This window comes from Leptodactylus fuscus, chromosome 4 (genome assembly GCF_031893055.1).
Source record: "Leptodactylus fuscus isolate aLepFus1 chromosome 4, aLepFus1.hap2, whole genome shotgun sequence".
Classification (NCBI taxonomy): Eukaryota; Metazoa; Chordata; class Amphibia; order Anura; family Leptodactylidae; genus Leptodactylus; species Leptodactylus fuscus.
In genome coordinates, this window is record NC_134268.1 from 119,337,340 (window position 1) to 119,361,270 (window position 23,931).

At 42.5% G+C, this 23,931-nt stretch overlaps 1 protein-coding gene across 1 annotated transcript in view; it reads right to left on the bottom strand.

Annotated features, from left to right (window-relative positions):
* Positions 1-23,613, bottom strand: part of LPCAT1 (lysophosphatidylcholine acyltransferase 1) — a 98,371-nt gene extending 74,758 nt beyond the window's left edge. Inside the window, exon 1 of the mRNA XM_075271015.1 lies at positions 22,953-23,613. Coding sequence (XP_075127116.1) covers positions 22,953-23,066 — 114 coding nt within the window. The 5' untranslated portion in view covers positions 23,067-23,613. The remainder of the gene's footprint in view (positions 1-22,952) is intronic.
* Positions 23,614-23,931: the final 318 nt, after the last annotated feature.

Consider the following 23,931-nt stretch of genomic DNA (forward strand, 5'->3'; position numbering starts at 1 on the left):
CATATTAGAGCATAGCAGTTTGGAGTAACAGAGCCACCCTTGGTGCTCTAGACTTCTCATTTGCATATTCTAAAATAAATGAATATCTTGGCAATGAAAGCATGAATTTTCATTAGGGAAAAGTGTTAGATAGGGCAAACTTACGTGAATGTATTTTTAATGGTTTAATATTCTTCTTCCTGGTGAAAGACTCCCTTTAAAAGGATTTCCCACAAACAGCACTATGGGGATTAAGTGTCTGTGAATGCAGCTTTATCACACATGCATGTTCACCACAATATATATATATTATATATATATATATATATATATATATATATATATATATATAGTGTGAGTGTCTTTGGAGTGTGGGAGAAAACCGGAGTAACAGAGAGGGCCCACGCAAATACTAGAACCCAAAGCTACAGCGCTAACTACAAGCCACCGAGCTCCCAGCATTTGGACACCTAGAAGAATGACACATATGCCATATCCTGTAGATAGAAAAGAAGTGTCTAATGGCCCAAATCCCATTAAGTGTTGTTAGTGGTTGTTAGGGCTTGTATAGGTATTCATACCTCTTGAGCTTTTGTCACCTTACAACCACAAACTTAAAAACTTATTTTATAGAGATTTTCAGGGATAGACAAAGTAGCAGATAATTGTGAAGTGGAAGAAAAACGATCCTTGGATTTCAAAGTTGTAATCAAATAAAAATATCTGAAAAGTGTGACGTGCAAAAGTATTTAGCCCCCCCCCCCATACTCTGATACCCCCTAAATAAAATCCAGTGCACACAATTGTCTTCAGAAGTCACTTAATGAGTTAATAGAGTCCAGCTGTGTGTAATATAGTCGCAGTCTAAATACACCTGTTCTGTGAAGGCCTCAGTGCTTTGTTACAAGCCATAAGGGATGCAGATGAGATGAATGCAGGACATACCTCAGGCCGGTCAGGACTGCGGGACATGACCCGGAATCCGCGACTGTCCTGTTGAATTCAAGACGGTTGGGAGGCATGCCAAATCCCATTGAGCATCTGTGGCAAGACATGAATATTGGTGTTCACAGACGCTCGCCATCCAATCTGACTGATCTTGAGTTATTTTGCAAAAAAGAATGGGCAAAAATCTCAGTCTCTAGATGCACGAAGCTGATACAGACATATCCCAAAAGGCTTACATCTGTAACTGCAGTGAAAGATGGCTCTACAAAGTATTGATATAGGGGGCTGAATACTTTTGCACGTCACATTTTCCAGATTTTTATTTGATTAAAGTTTGTAAACCATGTATCATTTTCCTTCCACTTCACAATTATCTGTTACTTTGTGTTGGTCTATGACTTAAAATCTCAATAAAATACATTTAAGTTTGTGGTTGTAAGGTGACAAAATGTGCAAAAGTTCAAGGGGGGTGAATACTTTTGCAAGTCACTGTATAAGAATGCTGTAATTTCTGACTGCAGGCAAGGTGAAATCTAACATGATTGTCTCACACAGGTCATTACCTCCAATCCAACCAGTTTTCTGACATTTCCCTGCTATTTATATGTGGGTTGCCAAAGGTACATACATCACAAGATATCTGAAGTGATCAGAAGGATGTTCCCTATAGTTTATGTGCATTGTTGCACATCTATATGCTGTACCATATTAATATTAGACTATAGTCTTATACTTTAATTTTATGTATTAATAATAATAATTAGCTACATACCCTATATAAATCTTAAAGTAACAGAACTGCAAATGGCCTGGCAGTATCTTGCTGTAGAAGACATAAAACAATGAACAAGACCTGAACTGTACACAATATAAATGAAACCACAAAGCAAACTTTTGTGGCCACTGATACTGTAACCTTCAGGACTAAGCTTGTTATCAGTTACGTCCTACTTCAGACAAAAGCCAAGCACAGGTTACAAGTACTAACTTTTAAAGGGAATGTTTTTGTTTTTTTTAATGAAACATATATTCGGTTTATTTCCAATCAGTTTTTATTTTCTGCTTGAGGATTTTTTTCATTCTATTTTCTATACATGATTATGGAGACTGCCACCTTGCTCATTAACAGCATTTAGTTATAGGATTTAGATCTATGAGAGATTTTCTTTTTAAACACGCAGAGTGCAAGGAAGGAAGTAGATGACATGAAAAATTCTTTACAATACCATCAAAATTCTTAAAACAATAAGTTCACCTTAAAAACTTGATTTTAAAAAATTTGAATATTTTCTGGTATAATGTTCCCTTTCAAGTCACACAAGGCTTATACCAGATAAATACCATTAATCAAATAAAACTATTGGCAAATGAATCCTTTCAAGTGTAGGAGACATTGCCTCAAAAGAGGCAGCTTTGCAGCATACATACTTATTAGACCGTACATGTCCTGCTTAGAACTCTGGTAAAGGAATATGCAGGCAAGTTCTCCTTGGTTAAAAGGGGGAACTTGCGCTAGCACCACCTTTTGGACGGTAACTCCATCAAGATAAAAACAAGGCTTTATTCCCAGATTATGCCACTAGGTTTAAAGAAACTAGGCATTGATCTATAGAGAGGTCCCCTTTTCCACCAAGCAGTGATGCAACTAGGAATGGCGGGCCCCGTGGTGAACTTTTGACATGCCCCCCCAGACCCTAACCAACTAAGCCCAGCCCCCCCCCCCCCCCCCACATTCCTGCATGAACTATTATGCCCCATAGAGGCCCCTGCACACAGTATTAATCCCCATTGTGGACCACCCATAAACAATTATTATATTCTGAGGTCTTTTCAAACCCCAGAGTATAATAATCAGAGATCTAGGGGAGGATACAAACATTAAAAAAAAAACAAAAAATAAAACTTACTTACCTCTACTAGGCTCTGGTGCACTCCCCGCTGATGTCATCCATCTTCCATGATAGAACAGACGTCACCAGAGTCAGGGCTTGTATCACAACACATAAGTTACAAAAGTCCTGGCCCATGTGACGTCTGTAATGTCCCCAAGTAGGCCTGAAGCCTTCCGGAGCCAGGAGAGGTAAGTAACAGTTTTTTTTTATGTTCCCTCACCTCTCCTGGCCCTCTGATCATTATAAAAGAAAGTGCAGGTGGCCGTGAACAGGAACCAGGATTGGTAAGTAAATAGGGCCCATTTAAAAAAAATAAAAATATGCGCTGGTAGCGGCTGCCACCGGGCCCACTATTGTTCTGGGCCATGTGGCAGCCGCTGCCGCGGTAGTTACTGCCCTGCCACCAAGGAAGACTTATGTACATATTCCTATCCCAAGTTGTACTCCTGAAAGAATGGGATACAAGACAAAAATCAGTGATGCTTATTATTAGACCGCCTCTTAAAAGATGGAAAAAAAAAAAAAAAAACACGCCTGGGGGTTTTCAACTATTGTGCGGGAACTGTAGGTGTAATCTTATATTATGGGGCTCAACAGATCCTAAATGTAAACTCATGCTTAATTAAAGCGGTTACATTTTTGTGTACAGAAAAAAAACAAAAAACCTCAAAACATCTAGTCAGACATGGATTTAGACTCCTTAAAGGGGTTGTCCCATCACAAGGATCCTATCTATACGGCTTGTTAATGTGAATGTAAGACTTTTCCTAAATACATTGCTTCAGCAAAACTGCTTTGTTTGTCCACCATCTTTACTTTATTCAATTCATTGTTGACACAGCCCTTGACTTATCTGGTCAAAAGTCTAGTGATGTATCTGCTGCTCTCAGTGGGGAGGGAGGAGGGGCCAAGTGCACGGGAGCGAGCCTGGAGGGGGGGGGTGTTTACACTTTGGGGGGAAGGGGCCGCCAATACAGACCCCGCTGTAATAGAGAGGCAGATGCCGGGGAGGGTTAGACGTAAGCAAGCACAGGTGCCGGGGCCTGCGACATCACTACGCTCCTGCCCTGCATGAAGCCAGCAGTGGCAGGAGCAATGCTGCTATTCCGGAGGGGGGGGGGGGGCCCGAGGAGCTGAATAGCAGCATCGCTCCTGCCACTGCTGGCTTCATGCAGGGCAGGAGCGTAGCGATGTCGCAGGCACCTATGCCGGCGTCTAACCCTCCCCGGCATCTGCCTTTCTATTACAGCGGATGCCGGGTCTGTATTGGCATTGTGAAGGTTGGGGAACTGACTGGTCTCACCATCTATGAGCGCGCACGCAGGGCCAGTGGCATAGAAGCGACGTCATCTCGCCGCTGGCTTTGCATATGTAACCCCGCCCACCAATGATGCAACAAAGCAGGAAGAAAGAAGATTTTACAGCAGCGAAGACTGGAGAGTATGCGATGTGGGAATACCCCTTTAATATCCTCCTCACCTATAGTTGTTCTAATTGCTTTCAGAAGAATATCAACATCTTCTATACCAAAATAGGCTCTACCCACAGAGTCATCTTCTGAACGTTCAGAGCCTGATTCTAACTCGCCTTTCTCATCTATATTCCCACTAAGATAGTTGGCTAGGAAGTCCTGGGAGCTGGAGCAGAAATCTAAATATTTGGGGAATATCCATTTAAGAATCTTGGTTTAACAATTTCAAGCTGGCCAGAGAAGTACATGGAGTTCAATGTTCTTATGTTCAGCTATGTCTTAATGGCTTCAGTCCCAAATATACACTAACATATTAATACTTAAAGAGGTTGTCCAGCGTAAAACTTAATCTTCAAATTAAACCAGGGTGGTGGAAAAAATAAAAATTAAAATTGTTGTGTTCCTTTTCTTTAATAATATGATATTATAATATTGTATTGTAGAGTCTGAAGAAGGTCTATATGACCGATAAACGTTTAAGTCTACAGTTCATCTACGTTAATTGTATACTTCTGATCGGTTGATCAATAAATGTGTGTTTCCACTACTGAGTGTTAAGTCCATTACTACTATATGGAACCTATTTGGACCCTACTTCTACAGCACGCATAGGGAGCCAACCACACCTTGTTACGCAAAAATCACAACACACTCACCTGTTCTCAGTACTCTGTTGTCCTCCCAGAACGGCCCTGTCCTGCAGCTCCAGTGTCATCTTGCTGTGGAATTTCTTGCCGGCTGTGACGTCCCTGTTCCCTACCACTGAGGCCGCTGATTGTCCTCAGTAGTTACGTGACTGATGAGGCCAATCAGCAGCTTCAGGAAGGGACCTAAGGATATTACAGGTAGGGATGTTCCTGGCTCCCTTCCTGAGGCCACCTAGGCCGCTGACTGGCCTTGGCGGTCACATGTGGGTAATGACTATGACACTCTTTGTATTCTACGGTGGGGGCTCTGAACACATGCCTGTGTAATGGGACACAGTTTGATTCTAATAGTTATAAAGGTTGAGTTTTATGTCCTGCCTAGTCTTTCTGTGAAGTGAGCTTATTTGGGTTGCGTAACACTATGGTGAGATCAATCACAAATATCAGAATGCCTTAACATAGGGATTTTGATTTGTATTCAATCTGCAAATATACTGTATAGATTTTTCCACTGACTGTCTCCTTAGACTGTACATTGTAAGTATTAGAGAGCAGGAAGTTCGCTGCTAGCGCAAACAATTGCATCTGGCATGGATTCTTGGCACACTAACATTAAGAGGAAGGGGGGGTGTAATCAGCTCTCTCATTGTAGTTGCCAAATTGCTATGAATGTTACTTCAATGGACAGCTTTATCATACCTCTGTGCTATTCTAACACTGAATAAATAGATTTTGGATTACCATTGTGGATTCTTTAAAAACCCACAAACGTTTCCTTATAGGGAAAGCCTGCGCCCACTTTCAACGATAAATTCATAGGTGCATAAAGTCTGGTGATGCCTCCTGCAAGCTAAGAGGTGACAATGCAGCATTGTTCAATACCAGTGGTACAAAGATGTTTCTGGCTGTTGCTAGACAACAGCCCAAACATATCTGTGAGCTTTCCAGCCTGCAGACATATTCATTAGGGTCTCTAAATAACTCTAGAATGCCTCAGAACCTATTACGTAACTTATCTCGGTAGAAGAGGAGCCCAAATCGTCCAAGAATGAAAGTCACGTCCTGACCTGCCAAGGTCAAAGATGAATAAATTACCAGCACATAGATGTGTGACTGCCTGGCCTAGGAAACCTTAAGCAGATCTATGCAAAATAAAAGCTGCAATGGGCAACAAAGAGAAGAGTGCTTCTTCTAGGCCATCTCAGAAGTCTCATCCGGAAATGTGCTTAGGCTGGTACTAGCTTCTCTACAAGTTTCACTGAGTCTAAGGACTATTTTGAACGACTGTGCTTGGGTAGAGAAATACAGTCCATGTTATGTCCATACTTCTCAGGCCAACCATCATAAATTATTATAATGCTGTAAGTTTAAGACACAGGAGCCATAGTAGGCCCAGGAAATATAACTGACACATGGACCACATTCCAAGGCCCATGCAAAACATCCCTTAAAGACCAGTTGAAATCCACATACGGTAATTTCCTGAAATATGCAGTGCAAAAATCTGCCACTTATAAATGGGGCGCTGCACTGAGGTGCGGAGTCTACAGTAAATCTGACCATAGTCTAGGGCGGACAATAATTTCTCCACCACCGAGTATTAGGACCCCAATATTAAAATCTTCAGGCTTCCAGCACATGGCTATATTTTTCTGGACCTTTTTACAGTCATAAATTCTATTATGGCCAGGGGTTAGATGACCCAAACTTACAGACTCATAGATCCATCCCTATGATGCTATAAATTCATGTCATCAGACCCGAAACAGAATTTGCCCCTATAATACAGGCCATAAAATACAGAGTCATTACAGCTGTGTGCAGACCTTGTCCTGAATTATTTGAAGACCATATAAATACACCGCAGATGTCAAACCCATATCTAGTTGGATTACTTTCATATCAAAAACATTTTCCTATAACAAAGTAGTATTTCCTCTATGTAAACACTTAAATTGTTGCAATATTTAACAGAAAATATTTGCAGACAAAATTCTACTGCTACATGTAGTCTCTCAAGCTCATTTATCCAGGAAAATAAGGAAATCTACAGAGGAATTTCCTGTTTGCTCCTACGGAAGATTAAAGGCAAGCAAATGAGAATGTCACATATAATCGATAATTCCGGCAAGGCTTCACTCTCTCTAGATTGCTGCTCCCTCCTTGCCCTGTGAGAACCGGTAAGGAAATTAAAGGGAATTAACAGATCTGTGAAGTAAATCATTCTACAGTTCATCCAGCATCACATGTCTTCAAGAGTGTTCACCCTTTAAGTCACAGGACTGCATATCAGCCAGTACAGCTGCAGCCAACACAGGGCCACCAACCAGATTTTCAGACCCCTTAGAAGCAAATACACAAAGTTAATAAATGTTATATACTCTGCTCTACTCTATGTATGACCATCTAACTAGACAGTACTGTCATTCAGGATTCTGGAGAAGCTGTGAGGCAGTTTCAGCCACATTAAAATAAATATAGGGTGTGGCCTGAAGCTCCATGGAATAAGATGCGCACTCCCAGAGCTGCGACACTGCATACTAAATTGGACCTGTCAGGTGCACAACTCACCGCTATAGGTAAGAGGCTGCCCAAGAAAGCTCTGGCACCGATGCAGTCCTCTATTGTAGACTACTGGGATCCTCCAACTTCTCCGCTGGAGCTCAACAGGCGGAAGCCATCTTTGTCAAAACCCACTACGGCATCCCAGCTGCCTCCGGCATCCCGCTGTCCCTCCCCGCCTTACTCCGTAGACACAACTTGCCTCCCTCTCTTACTGTGCTCCCACTTAATGCTTTCAACAATTCAGGAGGGCAGTCAGCTGAGTTATCGGTTATAGTCCAGGAGCCATCCTCATCTCAGGCATGGAAAATGCCATCATGGGACCTATGGACTGCCTTCTTTATTCTCCTGTATCTCATGAGGTTAATCCTGCTACCCCTAGTGACACCTGGATGGGCCCATGCTTCTCCACCTGCAGATAGACACTCTGATGGCACCTCAGGTGGACCACCCCTGGCCCCCTTCCCACTTGCTTCTCCTTCTTCTACCTGGATAGAGTATGATGACCTAGGGGCGTTTCTAATACCTCCACCCCCCACCCAGTCACTCACCTCTCCTCATTTGTCCTTTGTCTTAATGTCTCATTTATTTGATGACTTCTCGTTTATTTTGTCAGGATCCTACAGTTTTTTCTTGGATTGATTTGCACTCATTTTATTTTTGTTATTTTGGAAATTTCAATAAAAACTACAGTTAAATAATAAATAATAATAACAAGAGATGAGCGAGTACTATTCGAAACGGCTGTTTTGAATAGCACGCACCCATAAGAATGAATGGAAGCGGCAGGCACGCAGACTTTGCCGGCGGCCGGCCGCTTAACCAACCCCCTGCGTATCGGCAGCATCCATTCATTCATATGGGTGCGTGCTATTCGAAATGGCCGTTTCTAATAGTACTCGCTCATCGCTAAACAAACAACATTATAAATATACACTCACCGGCCACTTTATTAGGTACACCATGCTAGTAACGGGTTGGACCCCCTTTTGCCTTCAGAACTGCCTCAATTCTTCTTGGCATAGATTCAACTAGGTGCTGGTAGCATTCCTCAGAGATTTTGGTCCATATTGACATGATGGCATCACACAGTTGCCGCAGATTTGTCGGCTGCACATCCATGATGCGAATCTCCCGTTCCACCACATCCCAAAGATGCTCTATTGGATTGAGATCTGGTGACTGTGGAGGCCATTGGAGTACAGTGAACGCATTGTCATGTTCAAGAAACCAGTTTGAGATGATTCCAGCTTTATGACATGGCATTGCATTATCCTGCTGAAAGTAGCCATCAGATGTTGGGTACATTGTGGTCATAAAGGGATGGACATGGTCAGCAACAATACTCAGGTAGGCTTTGGCGTTGCAACGATGCTCAATTGGTACCAAGGGGCCCAAAGAGTGCCAAGAAAATATTCCCCACACCATGACACCACCACCACCAGCCTGAACCGTTGATACAAGGCAGGATGGATCCATGCTTTCATGTTGTTTACGCCAAATTCTGACCCTACCATCCGAATGTCGCAGCAGAAATCGAGACTCATCAGACCAGGCAACGTTTTTCCAATCTTCAATTGTCCAATTTTGATGAGCTTGTGCAAATTGTAGCCTCAGTTTCCTGTTCTTAGCTGAAAGGAGTGGCACCCGGTGTGGTCTTCTGCTGCTGTAGCCCATCTGCCTCAAAGTTCGACGTACTGTGCGTTCAGAGATGCTCTTCTGGCTACCTTGGTTGTAACGGGTGGCTATTTGAGTCACTGTTGCCTTTCTATCAGCTCGAACCAGTCTGGCCATTCTCCTCTGACCTCTGGCATCAACAACGCATTTCCGCCCACAGAACTGCAGCTCACTGGATGTTTTTTCTTTTTCGGACCATTCTCTGTAAACCCTAGAGATGGTTGTGCGTGAAAATCCCAGTAGATCAGCAGTTTCTGAAATACTCAGACCAGCCCTTCTGGCACCAACAACCATGCCACGTTCAAAGGCACTCAAATCACCTTTCTTCCCCATACTGATGCTCGGTTTGAACTGCAGGAGATTGTCTTGACCATGTCTACATGCCTAAATGCACTGAGTTGCCGCCATGTGATTGGCTGATTAGAAATTAAGTGTTAACGAGCAGTTGGACAGGTGTACCTAATAAAGTGGCCGGTGAGTGTACTGTCAGACTATACTATAACGCTGAAACCCAACCAGAAAACAGACAATCAGCCCATCACTGAGATACATTTGACAAAGGTTTTATTCTTTGCCATCACTAAATAATAAAGTAGATCATATATCAGATGTATACCTCAATATAAATGGTATGTTCTTAGCAAAAGCACACATATGATAATAGAGCACCTGCCAGGCACACATAATATAGGACACACATGTGTATAGCACAGATAGCAATAGAATAATCATTTTCTCTCTATTGCTGTATATGTTAATATGTGCCATGGCAACCAGATGCTGTGAACGGCCTGCACTTTGTGAACCGGTATCTCACAGAGTCTGAATCTAAAAGACGCAGCCTGGTTCTTGCTCTTCAGATAGAGATAGTGATTCATACACCAGTAAAAGCAGCAGAATGCAGAGGCCAAGTGTTTATGACTTTAACAAAATATTACAAGTGACTGCAAGACGTATGAGATTATTCTGAATAGAAACATGAAGGAGACTTTGGTGCAATATTTTAAAGGGAATCAGTCACCAGTGTAAAAGCGTATTATAACAGTAACAGTTATATAGGTCAGGCGAGCCTGATTGTAACGCCTTTTTCTCCCGTGAAAATTTCTGCCTCCTTTGCTGGAATATTCCCTTATTTCATAATATGTAAAAGTACTCTAAAGGGCCCCTTCACACGGAGTTTACGCTCCGTGTATTCTGTACATTTTACACGTGTAAAAATACACGTGTAAAATGTAGTTAGCCATTCAGTTCAATGACCTTTTTCGTATAATGCGTGTCTTTTTGCGCGCATCTGCGCGAGAACACAGGGCCCGGCAAGATCTCAGCATAGCACCCTAATTAGAGCAGTATGAAGTCACAGAGCCATACTCTGTATACTCCAGATCTGCATAATATTCCAGCAATGAGACACATGCATTCATAGGGAAGAAGACATTACATTCAGGTGAACCCAACGTATCGAACCGTGTTGCTGGTTTAACATGCTTCAGACTAGTGATAGATTGCCTTTAAAGGTTTTTTGGCCCCATTCATCCAAGAATATGCTATCTGACTGTACCATAAAAATTCTACTGAATCTATAGTTTGCACCTATAAAAGACCCCTCAGCGATCAACTAATCATGGGTAACACAAGATATTATTTACAGGGGTGCTGTGGAGAGTGCAGAGAAGGTAAATGGGCAATTGTCGAGACGGTACAGCGATGCCCCCGGTCTGTGCCAGTCACTAGATTGGCTGCCTATTCATTATAGAATAAAATATAAAGTTATCACCCTCATCCACAAGGCTCTCCATAATGCCGCACCTCCCTACATTTCCTCCCTCATCTCTGTCTACCTCCCAACCCGTGCTCTCCGCTCACTCAATGATCTAACACTTACATCCTCTATTATCAGAACCTCCCACGCTCGTATACAAGACTTCTCCCGAGCTGCACCACATCTCTGGAATACTCTACCCCAGACAATCAGATTAACTTACAATTTCTACAGCTTCAAGCACAAACTAAAGACACATCTTTTCAGACAGGCCTATCACAATTCCTAATGTAAACCCTTCCGTACCGTAATTAGAATCCCTAAAATTAACCCTTCTCTGTTCCCGCTCTCCCATTTTACCACATGATATGATGCCATTTCAGGCTAACTTTATAGGTCCAAGCTCCATCCACATGTTAAAGAACACAACTGGTGACAGCTCATACAGTTTTATATTTGTGTGGTGACAGTAACCTCCATTACAAAATTGTCTGACCACTGTATAAGCAATGCTGCCTCCGATGCTACCCTTGCTACCTCTTGTGTCACCCCTCTACCTCATAGATTGTAAGCTCCTGTGAGCAGGGCCCTCAGACCCATTGTGTGAAATGACTATTTCTTAATAATGTATCTTTTTGTCTGTGCTTGAACCCTACAAATTGTACAGTGCTGCGGAATATGTTGGCGCTATATAAATAAAATGTATTATTATTAATCGTGAATGATACTGTCACACTGACAGGAATCCTCCTTTCATGACAACTATATGTTCCAAAGGAGTCAACCCTAGGGAGCAAAACCAAAATCTGCAGCTCAGCAGGCAACAGAGCTGAAGCTTTACTGACTTACATATAATCTACTTGGCTTTAATTCTAAACAATTTGCTTTAATTGTCCGCATCATAGTTTTTATTACAGCCCTTCTTAGAAGCAGAGGTACGTGGGAAGAAGAGGAAGAAAAAGAGGAGGAAGGAGGATTGTACAGGTATAAAAAGGAGTCGGTCAGGTCCAAAACATCTAGATCAATAAGAGTGCTACATAAGGGTCTTTAATAGGAGCAGAAACATCTCTTGGTGGCCAAACTGACAAAGCAATGCACAGACATCTTCTGGGTGCATGCAGAAGACGGAAACCTGTCATGCCGAGTCCGAGCGCCAGTGAGCGTTTTATGCGCTCCGCGGCAAAACTTTTTTTTTTTTTTTTTTAAACCGGACACAGCTGAGGTGCACATAAAACGCTCACTGGCGCACACGGCTGGAGACTTTTCAAGCCCATTCAAATGAATGGGATTGAAACATGCCGGCAGGTTTCCGTCTCCTGACCCTGTTTTGTGCAGGAAATGGAAACCTGCAGAACAGAGTCCCGGGCACAGATGTGATCGAACCCTTAGCCAGCAAGTTCTTTGGGGAGGGCTTGATGTACCAAACGTGTTTACAGAAAACCATGATATAGACAGAGTCTGGAAATATCAATCATGGCTAAGGGGCGACATTGAACACCTATTCTAGAATTTGCAACGGTCTGTAGGTAAATCTGCCAAATCAATCCCGCCCACCATGCACTTACAGACTGAATATTATCTCTGCATCACAAAATGTTTCTGCTCCTATTAAAAGCCCATATATGGCATTATAAGTGGTTTTGGACCTTACAGACTACCTTTAAAACGTATAGACATCTTTGTGCAGATTTTTTTCTTCATTTGTTTCCTAAATGCAAAATATAAGCAACTTTCTAAATAGTTGTTATTAAAGAGTAAAATGTTGATTGATTTTTTTATTTATTTTTTTTTGGAGGGGGGACAAGTAGTTCAGATTAATTTTATTAAATCTTGTCCGAGAGAAATGCTTATCAACTCTCGACTGCTTGCTAAACTGCTCTGAGATGCCCACAAGAAAGATAACAGTGCACTGAATTCAATGACAGTAGGCGCCCAGGTCCCAGAGATATCAGTGTTGTTAGTTTCATCACCAACATCCCTCCACTGTCAAAAGGGCGGTCCTTACAGCTCAGCATCATTGCCAGGAGAGCACACAGACCTACAGAGATAGGGTGAAAAACTCATTATCAGTATTGAGAAAGGAGGGAGAAGACTCTGCACTTACAGACTGTTGCTGAGGAGTGTGCAAAGAACAAGAGATCTCTAATGGGCTGTGGAAGAAGAAAGCAATGGCAGCAGAATACAGAGAACTAATATCCACCATATTCCTACAAGAAATGTTTGAAACTAGGAGTAGGTCACAAACTGCATATGTGAAAATAATTTTTACCTATGTCAAAAATGTAAAGAGCCATTAAAAGGTATTGTCCCTTGAAATACAGTTTTGTTTTGTTTTTCCCCTAGAGGGTAGGAAAGGTGAAAAATAAAAATAAATAAAAACCATGCTCACCTGTCCCCAGTGCTCTGTCTAGTTCAGTCCAGGGGCTTGTGCTGGCAGAAGTCCTTGCCGCACGTGACTACTGATGCCAATCAGCGACCTAAGAAAAGGAACTGGTACACAGATGACGTGAGTGCGTGAGGTCCTGGTTCCTTTCCTAGGCAGTTGATTGGACTCACAAGTCACATGTGCCAAGACCAGACAGCGGCCTGGAACACCGTACCGCTGGGAAAGAAAAAAAAAAAAAGAAAAAAAAACTGTATTTCTTGGACAATACCTTTAAACTTTTTCTTCAGTTTTACAACATTTCTGATATGCAATTAGGACTTTCACCAATTAAGAGAAAGTAGCAGCCCCAAAGCTGCATGTAGCGGTTTCAGAAGTGTTAATGACCATCCTATTAATACTTCACATAGCTGGCATTTTTTATTCAGCCTACGGATACCAAGCAAAGATACACAAGCATTATAGGTCTATGTATTCCTAGTTTTCACAAATACACATTAGAAATGCTTTGCATAATATAACAGTGTGACAAATCTCTCAGGACTATGTAATACAGCTAGTTTACTCAATCCACATTAAAAGGGGTTGTCCAGGCTAAAATGTTATTTATTAATTAGGCTAGAGATGGGGAACAAACCAACAAGAAAAAATAAATAAATAAATATCACACACACTCACCTATTCCCAATGCTCTGGTGTCCGGTCCTGCAGCTCCGCTGTGGTGTTGCAGCAGCAGTACCCACCACACGTGACACACCAAACAGCAGGGAACCAGGACTTGCCAACTGGCGAGAAACTCCATAGCAAGAAGACCGCTAAGCTACAGGACCAGACCGCCCTGGAAGGACACCAAAGTATCGGGACAGGCAAGTAGGGGGTTGTTTTTTTTTTTTTGGAAAGGGGGGGGGGGGGGAGTTTCACTTTCCCTGATCTAATAATAAAATTATGTTTAGCCTGGACAACCTCTTTAACGACTATGTTGTGAGGAATAATGGAGACAGTACTGTATACAGGTCACTTTTACACATTGTAACCATGCTACCTCATACATTAGGGAAGATACAAAAGAGTATAATTAACAGAAAAACAAACTATATTAAAAATGGGGAAACTGACCTGTTCTATAATTTGGGTCACCTAGTTTCATGTAAAAAACATACTGATGCAAAATGCTGAACCAAAAAGAACCTGTGTGAAAGTGGTCTTAGAGCCCATTTAAAAGGCCAGATTCAGGCCGAGAAATATGCTCTATGTGACTGCAGCCTGTATGAAAAACTCACACCATGAAAGGGATTTCTGTTAAATACAACTTTTCGCGGATGACATGCTGTTAACTAGCCCTCTGATCTCACTTCCAAACCTGACTAACGCTGGGTTCACACCTGCGTTCATGTCTCCGTTCTATGGTTTCCGTCTTCTGCATGGCAGAAGACGGAAACCATAGACCGGGTCCGGCCGTGAGCGGCGGTGAGCGTTTTAGGCTCTCCGCCGCGAAACCGGATTTTTTTTTATCCGGACACAGAGTACTGCATGTCCGACTCTGTGTCCGGATTATAAAACCCGGTTTCGCGGCGGAGAGCGCAAAACGCTCACTGCCGCGCACGGCCGGACAGCTTTCTCACCCATTCAAATGAATGGGTGAGAAAGTCTCCTGCAGGCTTCCGTCTCCTGCATCTGTTTTATGCAGGAAACGGAAACCTGCAATAAGGACAGATGAACGCAGATGTGAACGAGCCCTGATACGCTCTCCTCCAATACCCTTTACACAACTATCAAGGCCTTAAACTTAAGGCTCCGTTCTCACGGAGTAACGCGCAGCTCATTTAGACACATATACACGTGTCAGAGCACGGTGCTTCAAAACAGATCCGACTGATTTCAATGGGTGCCGGCTTACGCGCGTAACACATTGAAATCAATGTGTTACAAAGCCTCGCATTGATTTCAATGTGTTACGCGCTTAAGCCAGCACCCATTGAAATCAATAGGATCTTTTTTGAAACGCAGCGCTCTGACACGTGTATACGTGTCTAAACGAGCGGCGCATTACTCTGTGAGAACGGAGCCTTACACATCCCATTCTGAAATATTACATTGCAACATCCCTCCTAGCCACAAATATGAAGTGAAGAAGGAGCTGGAAGAGATCCCCTATGCCCAGAAGATAAGGACAGGATAAGCAGTAACTATGGTGGGATTGGGAGGGATAGGGGGTTCTGAGGTAGCTAGGAAGGGCCAGTAGTGGATGAGCTAGCTAAGGAAAGAGGGAGGGGGAGAAGATGTAGCGCAATTCAGCTCTGAGTGAAGAGCAATGCATTATGGTAGTTGTAGGATAAACGAACAGGACACTGCACCATGTAAACAAATGCAGATGATGCCAGGAGCTCCGAGAGAAACCCAGAAATCACTGCTAAAGGTATTTGGATGCACTTATTAACACATTAATAGAGTTTAGAAACTTTTTTTTTTTTTTTTTTTTTAAGTTTCGCACTTTTCCAATCCCGTTGACCTCTTCTTCACTAGCTATCCTTCAGAAAGAAGTTTTTAATTACATATGGGCATACAAGCATCCAAATAGTCAGACACAATATGTATTTGCATAAGAGATCAGGCGGTCTGTCAGTCTACCAGCTTTATAAATATTATGTTGCTGCTAGGCTTTCCCAACTTTGTACTATCTATAACAAATTCAACTGCCCACAATGGGTCACACTAGAATCAACACTTATAGCCCCAAGCACTCTACAAGCCTGGATCCCGAGGTTGACTGCTCATACAATTCCAGCAGCTGCCAAGATAACCGATTACATGTCACAACTGTGGTGGAGGATTCATTTTACTTATCAGCTGCAAAGCCCAATTTCACTGTTAATACCCTTGTTTCTTAACCCCCTCTTCTCTCCTGGCCTATCTCATGAGGTGTTAATATGGTGGAGTCATGCTTGATTTCGCTAGCTCATTGACTTCCTCTGTGACCGGCGGGGTCTTCACCAAATAATATTTTGAACATACATCCCACCTCTTTCAGAACTAAACATTCTAGGTCTTTCACATTCTATGTTCCCTCCCAAAATTTCCCAGTTTTGATAGACCATTCCCACTGCTGTAGCCATATCTGGTGGCCCTACCCACATGCCCATGCTTTTGGTCAATTATTCAGAGACTGACACAATGGCTTTTTGGCCAGATGTTCATTAAACCTTAAATATGCCCAACTTAATTATTCCAGCATATTCTTTTGGCTGCAAGTATCCATGTTGAATTCAACTGGAAGATTGTAATTGGTCCTACCTCTCCCTGACCTATGTTGAAAAATGAGTTCATTCCATTATGCTTCAGGAAAAAAATTTATACCACCATCTCTGATACTCATCCACTCTTTGACAGAATTTGGGTGTCTTGAATCAAAAGGTCCAACATACTAGGCCTGCCATATTGTCTTCAACTGTAATCATCCCATAAGATCAAGTGGGGTGTCCATTTCCCTTAGGGAGGGTCCTATTATGGAGCTGCTCCCCCCCATTTTGGTTGTTGGTTATTGATTTCTGTATCTTCACCTCATTTTCTGTTTTTTTCAGTGTGCTACCCTTAGGCTAATTGCATACGACCATGTGCTGGCCACCGGCTGTGATTAAACGGCAAGGTCGGAGAACACATGTCAACATGTTTGTCAATGAATAGGAGCCACCGAAGCACGGCCACAAAACTCGAAAGGAATAGGACCCGTCCGGAATTTTGCAACCCGGACTTCTGGCTCGCTCATTGATCCATGTAATACATGTGCATTGGCCAACAGAAATTAATGGGTCAGTGTGTTATCCAGGAAAAACCCAGATAACTCACTGAACTAGCACATGGTTGTGTGCAAGGTGTCTTAGAATTAGACTAGTCACTATTTCTTAGATTTTGTATACCTTGCTCCAAAGTCTTGCATTGATTCTGTGACCGTTTTAATGTTTGCTTTAAGTTCTGTATTTTTTATATAGTTCAATAGATACTTTTGAAACAAAAGTGATTTATGATGCTGAAATCACCAGAATTACCTTGCCTATTGTAATGGAAACCTCAAAATGTAGATACTTGCTAGTGGAGTTTATTGCTGATTTGTGTAAATGTGGTAGTTATGACACGTTCAAGAGGTACTGTATATATTAATATTAGTCTGGACATGACTCCTCTAGTGTTCACTGCTCACAATACAGACAAGATTGATGGTGGGAGATGGGACCAGAATATGTACCGAAGAGTATATAACAGGTACTCCCATAAAAATTACAGACAAAGGGGATGGGCATTAAAGAAAAAAAAATATCAGAAATTGCAGGAACTGGCTGACAACAGAGAGCAATATAACAAGCTGTTTAAATTTCATACATTGCAGAGAGATGGTGTTTGGTTGCCCGGGATCATTGACCAGTGTCAGCCGCCTAGTCAGATGGAATTATGCAGAATTTGGGGCCCAAGTTATCACCACAGAAACGGATACAAGAAATAAAAGCTGCACAAACTGAAGTCTAACCAGAACCCATGATTAACTCACAAGGCAGATCAAAACCAGGGGAACATCACAGAAGAGTGAAGGTGTCCAAGCCAGAAGTCAGTCAGAGAGGTAACATCAAAGCCAAAATCATAAGACAAGAGGATTTCCAGTAACAAGACAAAGGTTAAGGCTCGATCATTGCAACACAAACAATCAGGGTATCAGAAAGCCTCAATAAAGTACAAGCAAAAATATCAGACCTAGCCGATATTGATGACTTATTCTGAGCTTGCAACATGTATTTTCTGAACCTGGACAACCCATTTAAAGGAAACTTCAGTAATAAGCAGACTTGCATGTCAATCCATGCAGTGTGAACTAAGAAAAACTGTTCATTCTCGTTTCCTGTATTGTAAAACATCCAAAAGAATGTGCCAGAATATTAGTTGTTTGTTACCTAACATTTGATACTTTTGTGTCAAAAAGACAAAAGTATTTCAACAAAAGCTAGGCTATCCCGAAAAATGATATTTGCAAGTTCTCAAACCATAGAGGTTCCTTCTTTAGGTATTTACAAATAAATGACTGCGGACACAGTGAGATAAGGTAGCGTAATAAAATTGAGGTTATTGGGGTGATGGGTTGGGAAAGGGGTTTGTAGTTAGTCCGATAGAGGGGGGTTTATTACCCAAAATTAGAAGCAGACATTTACTTGAATAGGACGAAGCAGAGCATTTCTGCATAGCGGTTACTGTGAAGAGAGCAAGCATATAAACATCAAGAGAACCTTCAACCAGCTGATTGTCAGGAGCCGGTCTCACCTTACTGATATTGATGACCTATCCTGAGGATAAGTCATCAATTGCCTGAACCTGGACAACCTATTGAATGACTGCACGTTGACACCAACCACAGTATGCTACTAGTTTTTGCTTCTTCCTTTTCACAATGTATCCTTTGTGAAAATCAATTGAGCCATTTACAAAGCAGAAATGTAAAATATACAGATGCCTAGAAATGCAACGTTATGATATGCTAGGATATTAAAACTTAAATGTTTAGAAATACGCTAGTTATGGCATTGTTTTACAACAGCGTGGACATAGATATAGACTAGTCATTATCTCCCTATCCACTAAAAAGCAGCAATAAACTGTGCAGGAGCCTATGGATAGCTTAACTTCAAGTCCATGGCATGTATGAAATGTTTTCAACATGGTACTACTATAACACAGGCTATATAATTACAGTACATAGAAATAGCTCATGAGCCTGGCATCATTGTTTCCATAGGACAGCACAAAAACACACAGAAGGTGTATAACGTCAGGAGACAAAACTCTGGAGATTGCAGCTGAAGAAGAGAGCTATAGTAGGTAAAGAAACTTAGAACCACCCATAACTCAATTAAGAATAATCTGTTAATTTAAAAAAAAAAAAAAAAACAACTTATAGCAGTATGCAAAGTATATAAAGAAACCAAAAATGTCCCAGGAAATCTAGTCTAGGTTAAGTGATGGTTTACTCAAAGAAAACACCTTTTGCGTTTTTGCTTAGAAATGACCTAGTCCTCCACTCCGTGAAATGATACTTGCCTTAAAAGGGGTATTTCCATCTCTCTTTTGTAATGGTAATGATTTTAAATAAATAAATAAAAATTGTGGGAGGAGCTTATATCTGCCTTTAGATGACCTGCAAGAAAGCAGCATTTCAGCTATAGCCATGTTCACACCTGGGTTGTGAACATCGGGACTTTCTCTTCCATTATAGAAGTAAACAAACTCCACAGTCCTAGTACATTAAAAAAAAAAAAAAGTTAACTCCTTCACAGGTCCTTCTTTCCAGCCTCGGAAATAGATCATGGAGCATTGGAAAACGGTAGAGTAATCTGCAGCATCATGGTAACCTGGGGACGAGATGGTACCAGGATGCATTATGGGAAGATGGTAACGCTGGGTTCACTCCAGCGTTCGGATCTCCATTATCAGGTTTCCGTTTTCTGCAGACAGACCGTGATCGGCAGTGAGCGCCTGTGAGCGTTTTATGCTCTCCACGGCGAAACCGGTTTTTTAAACCGGACACAAAACGCTCACAGGCACTCACTGCCAGACACTTTTCAAAACCATTCAAATGAATAGGTTTGAAAAATGCCTGCAGCTTCCCGTCTGCAGAACGGGGACCCCGGGTGCAGAAGTGAACGAGCCCTAAGCCTACAGAGGCAGTTTGATGCTCTAAATGAGTAGTTCACAAATTTTCTAAAACAGGGACCCCCTTTTGGGCAAGAATTTTATTCTGAACCCTTACTACCATACCTAGTCCCATGCGAAAATATAATTCAGCCTCTATTCTGCTTTTCAGCTGTATATGGCAGATGTTCTGCCTCTTCCTTTACATAAATCTCTGTGAAAACATTGAGGTAGCAGATCTATGTACTTGATATACTTGTGTACTTGATGTAAATGATATTGACACTTTTAGTCCAGGGCCCCACATGGCATAAACAGCACAGCAAAAGCTGCAGTATTTTACATTATCTGCAAAGTAGCGAAAACTGTAGACTTTGTGAAAAGTGCTGCAGGAAAAACCACAATGTGTTTCCACCGTGGGTTTTCCCGCAACACTTTTTGGTTGTGACCTCAGCCATAATAATTTTTTTTAAAAAAATTAGGGATCATGCACAAAAAGGTGTTGTATGGATCTACATATACTGACTATATCAGTATATTTGCCCATAGGCTGAATTCACACGGAGTAAACTGGCGTACAATCTGGCACATATACGCGTGTCAGAGTTTGCGCGCTTAAAAAAGATCCCATTGATTTCAATGGGGATTACGATCGTATAACGCGTGTTATTTTGTGCCCGTAATTTTGCGGCTGTATACGATCGGAACCCCCATTGAAATCAATGGGATCTTTTTTGAGCGCGCAAACTCTGACACACGTATACGTGCCAGATTGCACGCCAGTTTACTCCGTGTGAAATCAGCCATACTGTATTCCTGATTGCCACACAGATATATTCATTGTATGCTGTATTACAGAGGTTTGGTTTCCTAGAAGTAATTTCTGGTCCCATAATATTTGCATTCATTACAATGAAAATGTATATAAAAGCCATTTAAGGCCGAGGCTCCACGTTGCGTAAACACAGCGATTCGCCTGCTGCGGTAATGCTGGAAAAAACAAAATCACAGCATTTTACAGTCACAGCAAAGTGAATGGGATTCTAGCGGTTTTGGAGATCTCAGCATTTCAATTACACCTATGGAGGCAGTTTCCCTATAGGCATAATTGAAGCAGAAATTCCGCAGAGGAAAACTCTGCAAACTTTCTCTCAAAAGCGCTGTGGGAAGAACTGTGATGCGTTGCTGCCGTGGTTTTTCCTGCAGCACTTTTTTGCTGGAAGACGCTACGTGGGGCCTTAGCCTAAAATGGTCGTCTTCCTATACATACAAACCTATATTGTAAATGAAGTGCAACTGAATATTTATTTACCACAAATTACAGTTATACAAGCATATAAAAAAAAAAAAAAAAATACTATTCAAAAGACAAAATTGTTTGCAAACCTTAAACATAGTTTGGCAAAATCTAGTTTATTCTCCAATCTATTCCTGTGAATAGCTTTCAGATCTTTGAGAATTATTAATACCTCTGCCATGTACTACCTGAACAGATCCCAGTCTACAAGAAAAAAAAGAATGAGGTGACTCGACATAAGCTCGACATAATGTTAAGAAGCAGAAAATAAAAAGTAGGAAAAAATACTTAAAAGGGTTCAAACAGTGTCTTGATGTGAAAGGAACTCCTCATTCATGCATAAACAATATGTACACAAATGTCCCTGGGGAAATTTCAGAGCACACAATGTAAGTGGAGAGCGCATACTAAATCAGGCTGGCATTGATTGCACTAATGGCATCAACTCATTTGACGAATAAATTAAGATTCCTCTGTTGTGCAAGGGTTAAATATTCATGCTTACATATGGTATAAGTCCAAGACTTGATTTGAGATCATGTGATAAATACTTCAACAAATAGGAAGTCAAAAAAAGCCAAGTCAATCAATGTGACACAAGACATTAGAAGCAGCAGTGGTATTTCCACAACTGGCAGAGCACGTGCCATGTTAGGCTGGAGGGGTCATTTAAACAATGTCATCAATCACACCCACATTTTGAGGGCACTAAATGGGTTCATTCATGACATGAGGCCTCAATGAAACAGTGCACTTGTTCTAAATGATCACTAGTGGAGGAGGGGGATGATGCACTAGAAACATAGCGTGCCAATTAGAAAGCATGCTGCTGTGCAAAGACAGTAACAAATGCTGCTTGGTGCCCACCAGCTGGGGCCCCATCCAACATGGTTAATTAGAGGCAGAAAATTATTCTACATCCTGGAAGTGAAGATATGGGGAAAGCCTGAAAATGTGAAGCCTTATCTGTTACAATGTAGCTGCCTAATATTCAAAATGTAAACATGAGCTATACACATAATAAATCATATCCATAGCTCCAAATCATGGACATCCGGCAAAGGGCTTACATCATGGAGGCTTGGATACAACTTAGGGTTAAACTGGTGTTGCGCCATGCAACTAAAGAAATGACTATTAGGGTGAATGTTGGACAGTCGTGACATTTTAGGTTTTTGTTTTTTTTACTATTCACACCCTCTAAGGTGCAACAGGTCTATAGGTGAACCCTGGCCTTCCCCATTGATAGGTAGTCAGTGAATGGTACGTAATACTGTTGCGTGATGTCAGAAGAGTTGTCAGAGGGCCGTGCAGGTGACAGCAGGATCTACAGCCAGGTGACTTATTAGCTAAAGGCCCTGCACATACTACAGGCACAACATGGCAGACAAATGTTACCTTTTATTGGGGTATAATAATAGCACATTCTAGAAGCTCAAGTTCTGCTCGGATGAAGCCAAGCTTTCCCCCTGTGACTGCCAATGAGCACCAATGTGGATGAGCCCCCTCCCCACCTCTGCTGATGGCCATATGAATGGGCATGCATGGGATCTCCAGGTGTCACCTGTCAGCTAGCTTCCATCAGGTGATCGCACAGGCACACTGACAGACATGCACACAGGAGGATCCGAGATCCATGTTGTTTGCCATAGACACACATAAAGAACCTACTTTGGCTTTCTGCAGTGGGGTGAAGCGCAGGTCATGCACAAAGGGGTTCTTGACTGGCCTGGTCAGCTCTTGTGGGCCACCTCCTGGACCCGAGCGCTTTCTGGTCAGCCTCATGGTGGGGGCAGCAGGAGATGGAGAGGACGAGATGGAAGACGACGAGGAGGTCTGCTGCCTGACCAAAGACTAGCACAGGCAAATCCAACTAGTTCAGGCAATGGCACGAGTCGCCAGAAGTTACCACAAAAGGATGAAGCTGCTGCTGCTGAAGATGATGATGGTGGTCGTGATGATGATGATGATGATGGTGATGGTGGCGGTGATGATGAGGAACCTGGAAAATCTCTGCGCTTTCTGGAGGGAAATGAGATCCCCGCTTTCCTGTTCCTCCTATGGAGGGGACTATAATCCGCGCTGGAGCTGTGAGGAGGGGGGGGGGGAGTAGAAGGAGATCTGGTCAGGGAATGAGGATGTCCAAGTAACACACACACAAAGCGAAAGCTCCACAGGAGGAGGAGGTGGGGGAGGAGGATCTGCCGCTGATCTCCGGGGAGCACAGGACACGTCTCCAGAGGCTGAGGAGGTGGAGCAGGCAGGAGATGACTCGGTGCAGGCTGCTGCTACTGCCGGGGCTTAAAGGGTTTAGCGGGAGGAAGCTGCCAGATGATGCGCGGCCTGCCCCCTCCCCTTGTCTCTCTCTGCTGGCAGGAAGGGGGAGGAGGGGCGTCCTAGGGGTGGAGGCCGAGTGTGGATGTGGCCCAGTGCTGGAGGCGGCTGCTGTCCACTACCTGAGGGATAACGTAGGGGGGGAGCCGGGAATATGCCGAGGCTGTACCGGGGGCTCCTCACGGCCACCTTGTCAGGAGATGCTGCCGGCTCCATTTACTTGGCGGGGACGCGCTTGCTCTCTGTTAGCAGCCACTTGTGATGCATTGTCTCCCTATAACCTTACCACATATTACAAACACTTGTATGCTTATTA